Source organism: Panthera onca, chromosome A2 (assembly GCF_046562875.1).
Source record: "Panthera onca isolate mPanOnc1 chromosome A2, mPanOnc1 haplotype 2, whole genome shotgun sequence".
NCBI classification, from domain to species: domain Eukaryota; kingdom Metazoa; phylum Chordata; class Mammalia; order Carnivora; family Felidae; genus Panthera; species Panthera onca.
Window position 1 is genome coordinate 149840872 of NC_138340.1, and position 18806 is coordinate 149859677.

Sequence of the window (18806 nt, forward strand, 5' to 3'; positions counted from 1 at the left end):
CAAAGCATGTGAAAGCCGACTCTGGGCTAACTGGAGAAATAGCGGGGGGACTAGGTCAGAGACTATTTGACTCAACTTCCAAAAAAATGAATAGCGTGTTCTTGATCTTGATGACTTAGAGGGTGATTGCGGAGGTTTGCAGCTTAACCTGGGATCAGGTGGGATTTGCCTACCTGGCAAGGGAAACTGAACCACTGTGAGCAGCCGGTGCCAGGAAGAGGAGTCCAGGCCCACGGCCAGCACTGCAGGCTGTGGGCAACAGGGTGCAGGTGGGGCTCTGGGTCTCCCATCTGGCCCAACCTCTGCTACTATGCAGGGCTCCGGTGCTTTCCTGCCTCCCAGCCACCACATCTGCCCAATTATCTAAAGCCTTGGGAGTGTATTTGCCATGTGGATGGTCTGTGAAGCAGTTAATGTCACCTAACGAGAGGGGCTATAGTCATCCAACACGGAGAGTCGGCAACAAAGCCATTATCGTCATGAGATCCGAGGTTGCCTCTTATCTCGTCCATCCCTTTCCCAGCCTTTGTCAATTTAACTCTGGAAAAGAAAACGTTATTAATAAACGTAAGCAACAGCATTTGTAAAACTTAAACAAAAACGGACCTGTACTTGTGGGATCCTATTGAGAACATTCTTCTTTCTCTGGCAGGTGAAGACACAGGGAGAAGTGGTGACCCACCACCCAGGGAAAAGGCTCTCACCAGACCCCGCCGGCCCCTGCCCTCCCTCCGCCCCCGCCCTCACACTTCCAGCCTCCAGAATGGGTGAGAAATACATTTCTGTTTACACCACTCAGCCTACAATATGTTGTTATGGCAGTTGGGAGCTAATACAGACGTCATTTACTGATGCTGTGTTCCCTCTGGTCTAGACGGTGAGCTTCGTGAAAGCAGTTCTTTGTGAGCAGGGCTCCTCGTAAACAGGACTTTGGTCTTCACGGGCAACAGGAACAACAAAGTAACCTGTGAAATTACAGATGGGTTTACCACCCCGCTCAGCCCTACAGCGGCGGCTCTCAGCCTTGGCTGCACAGTGGGAACACCTGGGGAGCCTGCACTTTCTGTGGCCTGGCTCCACCCCGGGCCACTCAGACAGGTCTCCGGGGGTGAGGTCCAGACATCACTAGCATTAAGGACTCTCCAGGGGACTCCAATGTGCACGCAGAGGAGACCAACCACCCTAAAGCTAATTGGGTGAAGTACTGGGGCCAGGGGCCCCCAACTAGAGGGTAAGACATCAGGGGCTCATTCCTGTTGCCCAGTCGAATGGCCTGCTTTATGGGTATAGATGGGACGAAGGCCGAGTGCGACACAAGATGGTGTATCGTTTCGATAAATCAAAACAAACAGCATCAAGTTCACAAAAGTACTTTTTATTTGAGGCAAGAAGTCCGGCTGAAAGGGTTATGCTTCCCGGCAGCCAACATCCGGTTGTTAGTAGCACTGTTTCGACTCTGTAGATTCAACTTAGCCAGAAAAGGGTACTAAGGTCCTACTTTCCCCAGCTGGAGAAGAAGGGCAAAGAGACCTGGAAGAGACTTCTATGGATAGTATCTATGGATACTACTCTCTGGACCCAACACCACGTGGGCCAAGCCCTCACTGGCCCGTCCCCAGATCGTGGACCCACCACTAATGGGCACAGGCCACACTACGCTACATCCAGGAGAAGTGACACGGGGAACAAAGCAGCAGGCCACCTGGGGGAGGACAGGCACCGACGGCTTCAAAACTCATCGGTGAAGGGATAGTCCTTGTGGGAGGCACAGCTGTCAGGAGACAAAGAGGAACATGTTAGCTTTTCGAGGGAGAGACTCTGACCGTAGCAAATCACAAAAAGAAACGGTGAGTGTCTCCTCGGGGTGAAAGCAGAGGCCTCAGAGACAACCGGCAGTTCCGAGACCGCAGATCACGGGTCTGCACCCGGGCGGAAGGCCCCCTCGACTCCTCTGCCACAGGCACGATGGACACCCTGCTCCCTGTGCAGCCCGCACCGTGCCTGAGGCCTGCGGGCAGCAAGACACGATTCCTGCATCCCGGGAACTCAGTCTAACTGGCAGGACCAGACAGTATCCCGTCGTCTGGAACGGCAGGAGGGTGAGGAGAGGAGCCAGGGGTCCATACGTGTGACAGAGCGAGACGGCGCGGGCATCTCCAGAAGCTGCCCGCCAGCAGTGGGAGCCGAAGGGAGCCAAGGAAAGTAGTGGAGGATTTGACACAGGGAAACACAGGGCAGGAAACAGGCCAGGCATCCACCTGGGAGCGCAGAGCTGCAGGCATGTTTGAACAGGTTCACTATCCCACCTGGTTGGGCCGACGGCCTGTGCTGGGAGCATAATGGCACCACCGCTGGAGACACAGGCTGGGCACAGTGTGAAAGGCCCGGGGCGAACCCAGCTTGGGGCACACAACTCTCGCTCATTCAACACTCCTCCACGCTCCATTTTTTTTGGCATCCCATCAAACCCGAGTAACATAACCCAGCCATTAGCCATAGAAGCTCAGGATAGCATGAATTTCCAGAAAGGCACTGGATGTGTATGTCGAGTGAGAAAGCTTCCTAGGTGGCCTAGGAATGTTGGAACTGGCCTCTCCCTCCCCACTCCAGCCCCAACCCATCCCCATTAAACATCAGTAGCCCCCGGAATAATCGGACAGCTCTCTCTGCGACGGCACCGGAGAGTGGAGGGAGTGTAACGGGACCAGTTGGAAAACCACTGTGGTTTGTCAGCCCCGAGGGCTTCAATACCCGTCGTGGGCAGTGGGAAGGGCCAAGGGAACTGATACAGAGTCCCTCCAAGGAGCACAGAGGTCACCCTGTCAATGAATCATTTCTCTCTCCCTCACCTACCCAACCCAAAAAAGGATTCTAATGCTTAAAGGTTAAGCGCCATTAACACAAACAGGGCCGTCAGAAAGGGCCTGGTGTGGGGCTGCCAGTGATAAAATTGTTGGTGGCCTATTTGGAATGCGAGGCCACGGGTGTGACAGCCACACGTTCACCAAGCACCATCCTGCCTGAAGCACAGCGGAGATCTCGGCCCAGACGCAGAGCCCAGACCCGGTGGACACCTGTCAGGGGCGGGGTGGGGGTGGGGGGGCGGCTGCCACACCCACGGTGTAAACCGAACTGCAGAGGCAGCAGAGGCTGCAGAGAGAAGGCCGGCACCCCACCCCACCCCAGGGAGAGTCCAGATCTCGCTCAGAAGAGAATGTAACCATGAGGAGATGGAGGGGAAACAGAGGCAGGAAAAACCATGAGAGAGGAAGCTCTGAGTCCCCGCTGTAAAACGGAAGCTTTTTTCTGGAAAGCAGAGAATGAATTTCAAACTTTACTTAGTCATTGTACTGTAGGGAAAGTCACCTCCCTCAGCTTCCAAACTACCAACTGCCAGAAATACAAGGACCCAGCAAATGCGGAGCCGGAGGGGCCCTGGGTGCCTGCCAGTCAAGGCGTCGAGTGGTTTTCTCAGTCACGTGGCTCATCGGTGTCAGGGCCCCAAGCACCACGGTCTTCCTACGGAACCCCTTTTATTAAGTCGCTGTAAGACAGGGTCACACGCAAAGTCTGCCAGGAAGGGGGGTGGACAGGAGCCACATGGGATCACCTGGCTTCAGATGAGCCACTGAGAGTTGAAAATTAACACTAAAATATGTGGTGGCTGCCTGCGGCGGAGGGGAGAACATATCTAGAACAGATCTCCGGGCATTTTCCCTGTGGCTATGTGCACCGCGGCTCCCATGGGACGAAATGCTTGCTGCTGCACGTGGATGAGAAGGCAAGGCAACGTACACAGGTCGGAACCGTTGTGCTAACAGGCCCTGGGCAGCACGGCCTGCAGGAGCTTCTCTCGTTCTGTAGCATCAGATCCCCTCCCAGGACCCACTCACCTCACTAAGGCACAGACTCTCCAGTTCCGGTTGTAGCTGAGTAAGGTGGTCATATCCACACTGCTCAGTTCAAAGTCAAAGACCTAAAAAGAAATAAGAATAAAAAAAAAAAAAAAAAAAAAGTCCAGTAAGTTCTGCAAATGAAGGTCAAACACAGAGTACCCAAGTATCCGAACAGCTCTGTGCGGGGCCGCTGGCGGGATGCTGCCCTGAGTGGGGAAGGGCAGACAGGAAGACAGATCTCGGAGAGACTTGACCGTAGGACTACGGAGAACGCACGTGGTCTGTCTGGATGCCACACACAACCGGGAAAACAGGAACCTCTAAGCAAAAGGGTACTTTTCAGTCCATTTAGTTAATGTTAATGTCAAAGGCACTGCTGAGCACTTCTGTGACAAGCACCAGTGGGGAAGGAAATGAAGGGTCCCAAGTATCTCCGCCTCAGCTTCCAGTGAATCGAAGGGAAGAGGCAATCCCACAGCTTCAACATAAGGAATCATCAATCGCACACTGCGTGAGATGCTACACACAGCACTCGGGGGATCCAGAGGAACTAGGAACGAATTCCAGCCGGGGAGCCGAAGGATGTGGTCGAAGATGGCGGCTTCTGAGAGGGGCCGAAGCCGCCAAGTAACGTCCAAAGAGGACAAGAAAGGTCGTCAGGAGGGGAACCACTCGCCTGAAGAGCACAGCCTGCCTGGGAAGACCTCGGCCCTCACAGCAGGCAGGGCCGAGGCAGCACCAGAAGAACCTGGGGTGGTGGGGGTGGGGGGTGAGGGGATGGCTGCACACGGGGACACGAGGGAGGCCCCTGGGTCATATGACTGCAGAACGTGCAGGAAAGAAGCCTGCCGCACACTCTGCGATCACAACTGTGGGCAAATGTGCAAAGGCTACAGAGCAAGAGGCAAGAATAAAATAACTGTGTTAGCACTACAAGATTAATCATTTAAAAATGTTTTTCCTACCACCTTTAAAACAAATGAAACAGGAAACCAAGGACCCATCTCTGGCAGGATAGGTTTCTCACAGCTGTCACGGTTGTACCACTTGAGCTCGAACAGGTAAAACGTGTGGCCCTAACGAGACGACTGTCTCCCCTACTGCGCAGTAAGGGCCCCCCACCCCCGCGCCCGAGGCCTCTCTGGGTCTCCCAGGGGACCGGAGGGTGGCGCATGCCCTCACAACCCACGGCCGCACAGCACACAAAATGAGCTGCCTGCTGTGGCAACGGCTGCTGGGAACCGGAGGGGTCAGAGCGGTCCTGGCGGGGCGGCTTTGCTCAGGGGGAGCAGAGGCTCACGGGCATCAGGCCCCCCCTAGAGCAGCTCTTCCCCCCCGCAGGGACCCCTGCCCCTGGGTGCAAGCGGCAATCTAACCTGCCCTGGCAGGGGCTCTGGGGGCCCACACGAACGCCTCCCTGTGCCCTGAGCCCTGTGCTCTGCCTGTTGCCGGAAGGGGTCCCGGCACGGGTGGTGGGTGGGCTCACGGTCTACAGGGTGTCCGCAGTCCACAGACTCACCAGCGTTCCCGGAGCGCTTACTCAGGTACCACGCACCACGAGAAGCCCTCTGATGCATCTTATTTAATCTTCGTGACAATTCTCAAAAGAGGTATCATTTTACAGACGAGGAAACGGAGGCAAGGTACCGGAGCCCCAATTCAAGCCCAGGCGGTGTCGCTCAAGGGCCACATTTCTCAGGACAAATGCGGAGTCACCGAGGAGCCTCAGCAAAGGTGGGTGCATGTACAGAGGGCATCACCGAGGCACGAGGCCCACCCCGGCACGGCGCCTCCACCCAAGGGAAGCCACAGTCCCGAGTGCACGGTCTGCTCACTGCAGCTGAGGCTGGCTTCCTGACTGAGAGGTGACAGGAGGGTGGGTGGGGGTCTCACACGTGACAGTCGAGGCACGGGAAGAGAGACCCTGTCCCCTTCTCCGCTGAACAAAACCTGACCGACCAGCCAGGATCTTACCTGGAAGTTCTCGGCAATGCGTTCGGGTGTCACAGACTTGGGGATCACGACCAGATTCCTCTGTATGGGGAACCGGATCAGAACCTGGGGACAGATGCGCCAAGCGAGTATGTACACCGATCACCCACACGGTTATGTCACTTAGTCTTGCACATCCATTCTCCGCAAGGGAATCCTAGAACTCCACACGTGAGAAAACAGAGGCCCAGAGGGGTCAGGGTCACCCCCAGCCACGCCACGTGCTTCCGTGTCTCCCGTGTACTGGTCACAAGGAGGAAGCCGTGGCGCCACACGGGAGAAAGAGAACATCTCCCGGGCAGCTGGTCACAAGTGCTCTTCCCTGAGCACAGAGACGAGCTTCCCACCTACATCAGCAAATGCTGACCCTCGGGATGGCCTGGAGAGGTCACTGTCCCCATCACACAGCTGTCTTCTAACTTCCGGTCGGTGCCCTTTCCACCACCCACTCCAGGACCCCAAGCTGCACTTCCAGGGAGGGCTCGGCTGGGCTTGGTCGCCTCCCCCCCTGCCCGATTAAAGGGGACCACTACACATGCGGGGGGTTCTGGGAACGGCCACAGGAGCCTGGAGATGACAGTACCTGGGCTGTGGTTTTATTGTGCTTGGCTGCGATCGCTTTGATCCTGGGATCCTCCAACAGGGAAGGGTCCTCGGGCTTGGCCCTGGAGACAAGATGGCCCGTGTGAGCAACCATCATCGCCGCTGCTTAAGGTAGCCGGCAACCCTATCTCCCATCGACCTTAGAAGGCAGTCCGTCAGTCTCCTCCTGATTTGAATCTCGGGTACAAACTCCCAACCCTCCGGAAAAAGAGCAGCCACCTTGCTACTAGAGGCTACTGGAACCCCAACAAGATGCTCCTGGGCAGGTCTGCAAATCAATGCCAGAGCATGTTCCCTGATGCTGACTTTTTCTTTTTCGCCACTTCTAACCTTCACCAGAGGACAAGAGAACACGATCTGGTGGAAACCTCACCAGGGCCTGTCGGGAGAGCCGAGGGGACTGTAGGCAGTCACCACAATGCCTTTGGACTGGCAGTACTGGATTAGCTTCTCCTGAGTGAGGTACGGGTGGCATTCGATCTGCAAATGCAAACAGGGGGCTGATGGTGACGCGTCGGCACAGGTGCAGGGACAGACAGTAAGTATGCCCCTCTTCCCCAGACAGAAAATTATGTATGACCGATGTCTTATCTCCCAGATAAGTTGTGACAACTGTTTACATCTCCCAGCTAGTGTCCTCAACCCGAAGAACAATAATCTTGTTACTGATGTACCGTGCTCATGGGCCCTAAGGGTTCGTTCTGGCTTTGGCCACTTGTCAATTGTGACGCGTCTAAGGATCTCAGTGTCTGCACACTGACAATCTGGGAGACCCTGAGTCATCACAAGCCGGGCTCAAACTCCGTCTCTCCTGCAAGTTCGGCTCCCAGATACCTCATCGTCATTCTCGATTGCAAATCAGGACCCACCTCCTGGCTGCTGCCTGGGTGACACGGGTTCGGATAGTAACCCAACAGTCTCCCATGCGCAGCCTTTCCTGCTGGAGGTTTACCTGGTTAACGGCCGGCTTGTATTTCAAGCCGGGCTTGTTTAAGATCTTCTCGACTTGGAGATGGTTGAAGTTGGAGACTCCAATAGCTTTCACCAGCCCGGCATCCACCAGCTCTTCCATGGCCTAACGACAAAACAGGGTCTCTGCTTGCTGCTGACACGTGCCCAAGAGGACGAGGACGAGAAAAGCACCCTTGGCACCCGTCAGGTTAACAGGTCCTGCCCTTACTAACAGGTGCCAGTGAGTCAGACCTCTGAGAAGCCAAGAGATGCCAAGACAAAACCAGGCTGGCTGCAATGAGACTGGAAGAGTAACAACGGTGACAGGGTGACAAAATGCAGTGGAAGACAAGGCAGAGCAGACCACTCACAAGGAGAAGGGGAAACCAGCCAGGAGGAAGAAAGCCAAATCAGGGGCCGCCTCACCTCCCATGTGTCCACAAAATTGGTGTCACTGGGGATCACGTTGCCTTCCCCATCCAGTGGGAAATACTCCTTCCCGGGCTGTTGATACGATAACAATCAATCAGTGACAGCTCTTCACAGTCCTGCATCTTTGGAAGCAAAGTTCTAAAAAAAACTCACTCTTAACTACCATAGCTGTTTTTAGAAGACGATCGAGGGCAAATCCACGGGCCAGTGTGAAAAAGAGACAGGCAGACAACTCCCGAGGCCCCCCGACACTTTTTCTTTCAAATGGGTGGCAGCTGTTAGATGGAAACGGTTCCTGGTCGGTGAGGGGAGCCCTGCCCCGGGCCAGGCTGGGGACGGGGGAAGGACTCGGGGCCGGGGGCACGGGGCCCGTGTCACCCTGCTGAGTCTCAGCGGCTTATCATGAAAAACAAAGGGCGGGAAGTCAGGCCCGGTACACACGACGCAATTAAAACAGGGCCACAGGGTCAAACCTACCACACACCTTCAGTCTGGCTGACAAAGCGGAAACCCGACCCTGTGACTACAGTGAAGGCAGAGGGTGTAATAACTCGAGTTTATTTTGCGCGGAGACTCGGGCTGCCAAGAAGTATCTATCAGGCTTCCACAGCACGGGGCCTGTGTGCAGCGCGCAGGACACGACACACACACACACACACACACACACACACACACACACACACACAGAGGCAGAGGGGGCAGCCAATGAGGTCTTTGGGCCACGTGCAGAACACCACTGGAGCCATGTTGGAGGTCACCGCTTTAGACCGTACGGCCAGCAAGTGGCAAAGCACAAGGCTCCTCAAATTTTGTAACGTGCAAACGAGCTGCCCGTGGTTCCCGCGCAGCAGGCCTGGGGGGCCCGAGGCTGATCTCTAACAAGCTCCCAGGTGGCAGCACCGGCCGCTGCTCGAGGTGCAGAGCCAGGGCCGGCGACACACAGAGCGGGTCCCCACCTGCGCCTTAACGCATCACGGGCTACAGGGGCCCGTGAGCGACAGGGGCCCGGCCGGAGCCCTGAGCCACCTACCTTGAAGCCCGTCGGCCAGTGGATAAGGTAGAGGTCCAGGTAGTCCAGCTTGAGGTCGCTGAGCGTCTTCTGGCAGGCCCCCTTGACCATGCTCTTCTCATGGTACGTGCACCACAGCTGAAGCCAGGGAGAGAGCACGTCTTAGGCCGCGCACAGGGGCTGCTTCCCGGCCAGGAGCCCACCCCACCCCTTTCACTGTGATGCTCCAACAGGTGGTGAGGGGGTTTCCACCGCCCACCGTGGGTCCTAACTTCCCAAAGGAAGGGAGGGGAAGCGGGTCAGGGAAACCTCTCAGAGGGACCCAACCGAAGGCAGAGTATAGAACAGACAGTTCGTAAGGCCCGGGCCCCAAACGGGAGCTCTCGGGGCCATCTTCCTAACAGGCCGGTCTCTGTGGAGTCAGTCTCACCGGCCCAGCCTGTGTCCCTTTGGGCACCAACAGCTTCTGGGTCAAAGACAGTGGCCAGCAGTGGAGATCCGGTCTCCAGATGGAAACCAAGTTCTGTCCTCAAGGGTAACTCTCTGGGAAGGGAGCACCAACCCACAACCGAAGCCTCATCAACAAGGGGCTCCACCCAATGGGTCTACGTTGAACGACCCTCCAATGGACCATGGATAGGTGAGCTTTGGAGCCCTTGTGGCCTGCAGTCAACACACTGCCCCAGAAGAGCGGCCTCTTGAGTAATAACTATAGCATATTAACTGGCCCTGGAGTGTGGCCTTGGCTCCCAAGCTGACACTGCCATTGGACCAATATCCCTCCCCGCCGTCACCCCCCCACCCCCCCGAGGCTCCCCTGCAGAGCAGTACCTTGCTGACGATGAAGAGTTCCTCGCGCTTCACCACCTGCTCCTTGAGTTTCTCCTGGATGGCCAACCCCACCTCATTCTCGTTCTGGTACACATGAGCGCAGTCGATGTGGCGGTACCCAAGGTCAATCGCAATCTTCACAGCCTCTGTCACTTTGCCCGGAGGGGACTGAAGGGAAAAGGAAAGGAAGGCATGGAGTCAAAATAAAAAACCAAAGCAAAACACGAAGAAGGAAGCAAAACAGGAAGAAGGGCCGTATGGGCCTCCTGCTCGCTGAGGAAGCTCCTGTCCCTTAAGGATGGGCACTGGAAGGTGGCCTTTGCCCCAAGCAGCTTCCCAAGCCATCTGCTCGCGGAGAGGGGATGGGGAACCAAGGTGAAATGCCACACGGCTTCACTTTCGGCTACTCTGACAACCACTTAACGGCAGCACAGACCACGTTAAAATGATGTGCCAAAGCGGTCTCGCTCGCGTCTTTCCGTCTGTTGACTGACAAACCACTGTATGAAAACCCCCCGGGTGAATCTAACAGGTTCCCAAGACGATAAGGGACACCATTTCCTCCAAACAGCTCAGAAGATTTTAATAACTGCTGTCATTATTTACCCAATTCCCTTTTGGTTCCCGAGCTGGCTGGCACTAAACGCCGATGCTTTCCTTTCTCCTTTTGGGTGCGACATTCTCACAATCACTTGCTTTTAAGCAGTTCTGGGAGATTATCATAAAGTCCAGAACGTCACTGATGCAGATTCCAAGGTGGGGGCTGCATCTGTCACCGCGTAAGAATCTGCCGTAAGAGGCAGAGGTGGGGGACCGTCCCTCCGAGATACCAGCTGACGGAAAGGAGGGGGAAGGAGAGGGGAAACGGGGTCTGTGGAGGTCACACATAATTTGTGGGCGGGGCTGCAAAGACACCGAACAGCTGTCCGTGCCGGAGCCATCTGACCGTGTCCGTCACCAGGACGGGAAACGGGCTGGCTGTCGAGGAGGAAGAGGGGCCTCTGGAGCCTTCGAGCTCCACCAGCACCCAGACTGACTGCGCAGACACTTTTTCCATCCCCTCACTGATCCTACTCAGACCAGAGAGGTTAAAAAATAAACACATGTGCAACAGACTGTTGAACGAATGCAGTGCATTCCTCCAGAGAGCTGGGGGAGAAGAGAATGAAAAGGAAAACTCCCCAGGGCCACAGGCAGCTGCAGACATTTGCTGTTTTGACAGCAGCTGCTGTGAACAGGAGGGGGGGCGGGGAGGCGGGTCAGACTATGGGCCACTGGGAACAAATGTATGGCCAGAGCCTGTTGGCACACTCGGCTTGCTCACCCCCAAGGAGGGAGCCGGGGGGGCGGGCTGCCAAACTCAGGTGTAAGACAGGAGGCATCTTCAGATGGTCTGACAATATCCTCTTTCCCTGGAAGACCAAAGAGGCTGCAAGTGCAGCCTTCCCCACCATTCGAGATTCAAGGCACGGGGCAGAGAGCAGCCCAGCCCCGAACAGGCCACACGCTGCATCTGCCATGACAGCTGGTGCCGTGACCAGGCACGACCCAAGCCAGGCCTGCGAGACTCGGTCTCTGGAACTACCGAGACGAGCTGTCGTTCTGCTGGGGTCACCGCGCTGGGAGCCGGGAGCTGCTTGAAGAGAGCAGGCAGGAGAGAGAGACTGCTCCTAGGGACATCATGCACAGCCTCGAATTTGGTGCACCCGAGGGCACCCTGTAGGTCCATGAATCCCCACCTCAGACACACTTTTTTTCCCTGTTTCGGATGAAGCTGGTTATTCAATTCCTTGCAACCAAAAGAATGCAGACTAGGATAATCAAGGGTGCTGAACGACTGGTACAAAAGTACTGAGAAAAAGTTCACCTTATGTCTTCATAGAGAAGCCGAAGACAGAAATGACCAACAGATCATAAAGAGGCTGCCACTCCCTGGCCCTTCCCTGGAAGGGGGCTGACTGGCTAGGACGTGTGCTGGGAAGACGGCCACGCTGCTTTCAAAGGGTAAGCAAAAACAGAGGGAAGAACTGTTCGGCCTTTTGTAAGATAAATTTGTAGGAGTGTGGCAATTTGTTGCAAGCCTCCTGAGCAGCTGTGGGCCAGCCTCCCCTTTTGGGGGACAGCTTCGCAGCGATGGGGAAGGCTGTGTGGGGCCACGTGCTCTGCCGTGGGGGCACTGATGGCTGTCCTCTGGGCTGACCCTGGAACAGGCATCCTGGTTACCACCAGGCTGAGCCAGGACAGATCACGTCACTGAAGGGAACCTGACCAGCGGGGCATCTAGCCAAACTGGCTCAAACTGAAAAGGACACCTCCCATCTGCTATGAACCACTTTTCACCAGTTTTAAGTACGTGAATACGCTGAATCTTTATCACGACCCTGGCACACATTGTTATCTCTACAGATAAGGGAAGTGAGGCACGGAGAGGCCACACCACTGGCCCATGATCCTGCAGTCAGTCAGTAAGGGGACATCAGGACTCAAAGCCTGGAAGAAGGACCTTAGAGCCATGCTCTGCCAGCAGCTCTGTGCTCCGGTGTGGACCCGAAGAGGCACAGAGACTCTGGTCGGTGACAGTACAAGTCTCCTGGGCTGGGAAAAGTCATCCTCTGCAGTGAAAATGCACCAGAGTCCACAAACATCATTCAATATTAACCATCTCAGTATAACCCTTCCCAGAAAGAGATTAAATGAACTTCTCTTATCACTAATGAATCAGCCAATTTAAGATCTAGTGAAAAATCACACAACAAACTTGGGAATGCTAAGACACGATGACGCCATGTCTCCATGTCATGTCCACATTTAAAAATGCAAACAGAAGGGAGTGGCCCCAACTGAAAACTTGGAAAAGAAAATAAGTCATAAAGTATATTTCTATACACCGAACAGCAAATCTGCAGACAACCAGTACAGGAAACACTCCAGTGACATATGACCAAGTTGTACAAATCCTAGACTAAATTATGTTTTAACCCAATTCTGCCCCTATTCTGCCCTGTGACTTGGGCAAATCTGTCCACGCCCCATCCTCTCGGACCTTCCAGCTCCAGAGCGCTAGCTCAGGCAGCAACCTGACAACGGTCTGGGCTGTGGGCACCAACTGATGGCAGTGAGAATTCTCTACTCCTGGGGTCCCCATCATCTCCACAAGACAGGCCCCTCCATGTCCTCCCTTTGTAACACCTGCAGTGGGCTAACACCAGCTCAGACCATTACCATCAGTCCCCCCACCTTTACACACACACACTTGTCAAACCCAGTCATCTTCCCTTTGCTTGTAGCTCTTGCTGGTAACTTTAAGACAGTAACTCTCCCTTTATTCCCTCAAGGCTCCAACCAGAAAAGTTATAAAAGAATGTGGATAGTAAAAACAGAAGGCATCTCAGAGACTGAATCCCTTACAGTATGAACCGTGGGGATTTCTGGGAAGAGAAGACTGTTCATTTTCTGATGTACTTTTAAAAAATTTCCTCTAATTAGCAGGTATTACTTTTGCAATGAAAGGGAGCAGGTCTGGAACAAAGGAAACTACTTTGTCGTGGGGGGGGGGGGGGGGACCTGGGTGAGATGCATGAGAACAGCGTGCCAATGATAATCCTGGAATAAGGAAGAGGAAACCGTAACTTTCGATGTGAACTTAGATTTAATAAAGAAACAGGGCCATCAACCGCAAAAGCCTGGAAAAATACCCTATCACAGAACAGCTGTCCCCCAAAAGCATTGTTTAACTTCTTCCGATTAAACCAGCTTTTCCTTAGAGAAATTCAATCTGCATCTAAGAGAAACTTACCATTTTTTATTAGTTTTGTTTAAATATTAGTGGTCTTACAATACAGTGTTCTATTGGAAGTGTAAGTGTAAGTCATTTCAACTAGATGCAAGTTACACAGGCATTTGTGACTTTTCAAAATGTCTTCCAAATTCTGGGGGCGCCTGGGTGGCTCAGTTGGGTAAGCATCTGACTCTAAATTTCGGCTCAGGTCCCTATCTCTCTGCCCCCGCCCCCCAACCTGTGTGTGCACGTACACACACTCTCTCAAAATAAATAAACTTAAAAAAACATATTTCAGGTTCCAATTAATTCACTTAGAATTTTCTGGGACAGGAGTTGGCCAACTTTTTCTGTAAGACGCCAGACAGAAAATATTTTAGGCTCTGTGGGCCAAACAGTCTGTTGCAACTGCTCTTACTCTGCTGCTCTAGCACATAAGCAGTCATAAATAATACAGAGAGGAATGAGAGGCGTTCTAATAAAACTTTATTTACAAAAACAGGTTTGTGGGTTGTAGATTACCAACCCCTTTCTCTACCAGAAGCAGCATACGAAGAAATGGGGATTGGGCAACAGGCCCAGCCTTGATTTTTCCTAATTCCTATTCACAAATAAAATTTCTGGGATCCAGTTCAGCATCATGATAACAAAAGTTAGGTATTCTGACACCGAACACGGGGATTTTGGTGACTAAAAGGGTTTAACCAATTGACAATACAGTCTCCATCAACTTTGGGTCAATCTGAGCAAGCTGGGCCTGCTCAGGCTCTGAGGACACAAAAGACTCAGAGAGGGCAAGGACTGGGCAAAAGACTGGGAGACTGGCAACCTGCAAGTTTTGGACACACAGGGTTTAAAACCTGCCACGCGCGTCAGACTCCCACAGACCGAGCACGGGGGAGAATCCACAGAATTAACTACAACGTGCTACACTTCACGTCCAACCCACGGTCAGCAGAAAATGTGCTTTTCGATGCCTGGTGCAGGCTCATGCTCAGTACGTCCACGTTCGTTTTACAGTGTCACGATGTAAACTGCACTTTCAAATGATAAAGAGTTGACCATACTTTTCAGTCTCCTTATCACACGAAAACAGTCAATCTGGCTGCCATTCTGCGTCAAAGCTCATAATCGGTCTGGGCAACAAACACAAACCAATAAAACCGAAATTAACTTCCTCCCACTAAATCTCTGAATTCAAAGACACTGATACCTCCACTGGACTGAGATGGGGACAGACCAGGACTGGCCTTGCTTGGGGAAGACTTATTTAAGGATCTCTGATCATGAAGCGAGTCAGGTTGAGGCCTACAGGGAGATGAGGTAGGTGAACAGTAAAACCAAGCTACTGTTTTAGCTGCAATGCCAGCCGGCTACCCTCTCTCCCAACCCCGGGATCCTGGGGCCGGTACACGCTTGCCCCACATTGGGAACGTGACAGGAAGTCCTTCTCGGCCATTTTCTTCTACCTCATGTGTTTTTTTTTTTTAATTTTTTTTTTTTTTAATGTTTATTTCTGAGACAGGGAGAGACAGAGCATGAGTGGGGGAGGGGCAGAGAGACAGGGAGACTCAGAATCTGAAGCAGGCTCCAGGCTCTGAGCTGTCGGCACAGAGCCCGACGCGGGGCTCGAACTCACAAACCGCTGGAGAAAATGACCTGAGCCGAAGGTGGTCGCTCAACCAACTGAGCCACCCAGGCGCCCCTACCTCATGTGTTCTTAGAGGGGGTGATATCAACCCCGAAGTGGCAAAAACTGGTTCACTAGGGGCAAAAAAACCCCATCTTAGCTTACACGATGGTTTGCTGCCCTCTGAAGGGCCACAGGACACAAACAGATGTATAGTCTATCTGTGATGTTAAAATTTTACATGGGGGGCAATTACAAGAAAATGTCTCAAAGGTTCCTGGGTAGGGCCAGGGTGGTGATAATGGAAAAGAGGTTGAGAAACACAGTTTTACCTCCCCTCCTAGCTTTGGAGTAGGTGGTGCATTATAATGACCAAACTACCAACAATTTTTCAGTTAAGTCAAAACATTTACCAGCAACAGGACACCGACCAGCATCAGAAGTAATCTGTGTTTGAATGAACTCCTGGCAATACAACGTGGGTGGGTTTACTTACTACCCTATGGGAAGGCAAGCTTGCCGGAGAGAAATGCTCGCCGAGCCACGAAGGGTCTGAGGCAGAGATGCTCTCCCCTCTGTCTGAAAGCCTCACCTCCAAAGACAGAAGGGAGCATCCGACAACCTTTGATGCAAAAGCACATTGGAGACGACCAGAGCCCTGCAAAGGGTCTGGATGAGGCACAGCTATCATAGGAAAGATCCAGGACAAGGAGCTGTGCCCAGTTGAAGAGTGGCCCCCCCCCCCCCCCAGTTCCTACAAAGATAAGCAAACGATATTTAGGTCACCCTACCTTTCGTCCAGCATCTGTGAAGAAATATGTACACACATATGGGGGAAAAGGGAATAACCCACTACCTATATAACTTTTATACTTAAAAAAAAAAAGAATAAAAATGCATTCTAAACCCATACCTAATGCTATTTATTTCAGTTACTTCCTCCATTACAGCTCAACACAATTCTGTACAGACCTCGTCTCCTTACCTCCCCCACCATCCAAAGTTTTCCTACTTCTTTGTATTAATTCAACATATACTTACGTATCTTTTGGATACCTATGATTTACCAGGCATTGTGAGAAGTGCTAGAAATACTTGTGAACAAGGCAAATGCTACCCTCGCCCTCCAAGAACTTAGTTTGCCAGGACGAATGACCTAAGTGTAGATTTCATAATGTTATTTTTAAAGAAATACACAGCCTTTCAGGGCACTAAGTGCTCAGGTGCCATGATTTAAAACCCTCTGTTAACCTCTTTTAGTCCCTATTTACCCCAGAGCAGTAATTTTCAAACGACAGGTCAAGGTTGGGAACAGAACCTCTGAAAACACAAAATAGAATAAAAATCTTGGGATTCATCCCACCTGTAACATAAAGCATCGTGTCGTAAATCTTTTGCTCAAGTCCTACGTATATGTATGCATATACGTGTGCACGCTGCTTGCAACATTATACACGCTGTAATTCACTGTTGCCGAGAAAGTGTCTTTTCACATCCAAGAGAATAACCTTCCACAGATGAAAATGAACCTGGTGTCATGGTCCTGATTTAATTCCACCCTAAGAGCCACCACTGGACTTCTTGAAGGAAACACAAATTACATATACACTGATTACTTTCGCCAAGAAACACTTTCTGTGTGAAGCAACTCTATGCCCCTTTTCTGATTTACCTTATAATTTGCAAATTTGCAGCTGCAGGCCATAGGGGAGAGGTAAACACCACCCTCTGTTCTATATCCAACCATTTCAGGGTGCACTCAATCCTTTCTCCCCCGTGTTCTTGTCAGTGTGTAAACACGCAGTGCCCAGGTCCATATTCAAAGTTCCTGGGAAAACCTGGGTCACAGCGGTAAATGTGATATACAATACCCCAAGGCTAACTTACAAGCGGCTTAAAAATACTGGGTTTTGTTCCAGCGCCCATAATACTAATCTTCCGTGCCCCCTAATTTTCAGATAATCGGGCTAGCCTTTTTATTCCTAGCCATTTCTTAGGGACGTTGTGTAAAGATTTCAGCGGTGGGAAGGTTTCTGGAGACAATTTTAATACTGACGCCAGCTAACAGTTTTTTCTCTGGGCGGTAACCACCCTTGCCCAGATTCTCTTCGAAGGTCCACCTCGCATACCACACCCCCCGAGAAGAAGCAAGCCCGGCTACAGGGGATCAGCGTCGTGTGTTTGGGGACACGGAGATAGACGGATCCTGGGCAAACTCGTGGCAGCTAATTTAATTACCTGCAGTCTCCGAGCTTACTTTGAGTGCTTATTCCTGGGAGAGCGAAAATGGAAACAATTAAGGACAAACTAGTAGAGAGACAAAGGCGCAGATGCACAGGTGCGGTGCCGACGGGAACGCCGAGCTCGGCCCCATATCCCTGGCTCCCCCCGACTCCCACCGCCCGAGCAGAGCGGCAGGGCAACAGAAGACCCCCTCGGTGATTTTCCAGCTGGGCGAGGATTCCAAGTGCGGCCTGGGAAATCCCACCCACTAAGCGTCCACAGGAGGTGCCAGCGCCCCGTACCCTTGTCCCCGCGGGGCCCGCCCCGTCCCGCCCGGGCCGCGCAAGCCCAAGTACGGCTCCTCGGAGACCGGGCGTCCGCGGCAGTGGCCGCTCAGGGTCACTGCAGGTCCCGGCCGCCCCAGGCGGCGCCCCCCCAGCGCACCTACCTTCCAGGTGCCCAGCCCCACGATGGGCATCTTGGCGCCATTGTAGAGCACGAGGTGGCTGGCCATGACCGCTGCGCTCCGCAAACCCCCCAACAAACGACCACGCCACGCGGGCCTTGGCGCAGACCTTTAAATAGCCGGTAGCGTCTGCAGAAAGGGCGGGTACGATTGGCGCGCCGCTCCGCAAAGGCGGCTTCTGATTGGCCGGCCTGCGCCGAGGTTGGAGGCGCCGCAGTCAGCACAGTTGCTACTCGAGGCAGCTTCTTCCGCTAGGTCCTAGAGTGACCGGATTCCTTCCGCTCCGCTCGCTCGCCCACGCCCCACCCAGCGGTAGAGATCTCACCAAATTCTGGGGCACGTGGAAACAGGAATGCTTAAGCGAAAATATAAATAAAGTAGGCTGGGAAGGGGGTCGGGTTTCATTTTTTTTTTTAAAGAGCCCAGAAGGATACAGTTGTCTATTGTCCAAGCCTAATCATGCTCTTTGAGAATTGGACAAATGTCCTATCCTTAATCTGTACGAATCGTACTGGCTACACGTATAGTTTAGCTCTCTTTGCTTTTAGAAAGGTGCGTATCTGAGAAATGGCTTGCAATCTTGTGGCAGAACACCTTCGGCATATTTGAGCTTACACAGCCTGTTTGTAGCTGCCTAGGGCTATCTTGACAGCCAACCTTAGGTGCGTTTTTGTCTGTACCACTGAGTGAGGTTGAACAAGCCTTCCAACCAAACCCAGCATCTCTTGAGGTTAGGAATCCCTGATGAGCTTGATCCAGGATACATGGAAGACATTCGGTCATCACAAAATAAGACTCTTATCAAAACAGCAAGTTTCAATAGGGTAATTTGGCAGAACTCTCTAGAAGAAGAGTGAGTAGACAGAAACTCACAAAAGTTAATTTTAATATGGTAGCTTCAAGTGTTTCAAATTAGGAGCTGCTAAATAATAAGTTGATTAGCCTTAATTGGCAAGTAAGAAGACATCATTTTCCAAGACAACAAAAGGAAAGTT

General features: G+C 52.7%; 1 protein-coding gene across 1 annotated transcript; it reads right to left on the bottom strand.

Moving 5' to 3' along the window:
- Positions 1–1354: 1354 nt before the first annotated feature.
- Positions 1355–17938, bottom strand: AKR1B1 (aldo-keto reductase family 1 member B). Its single transcript, XM_060633185.3, has 10 exons — positions 17794–17938; positions 9715–9882; positions 8905–9021; positions 7869–7946; positions 7444–7566; positions 6865–6971; positions 6472–6553; positions 5871–5954; positions 3894–3976; positions 1355–1771 (listed from the first exon to the last, which is right to left on the bottom strand). The coding sequence occupies exons 1-10, from the start codon at positions 17857–17859 to the stop codon at positions 1729–1731; spliced, it is 951 nt and encodes a 316-aa protein (XP_060489168.1). The 5' UTR covers positions 17860–17938; the 3' UTR covers positions 1355–1728.
- Positions 17939–18806: the final 868 nt, after the last annotated feature.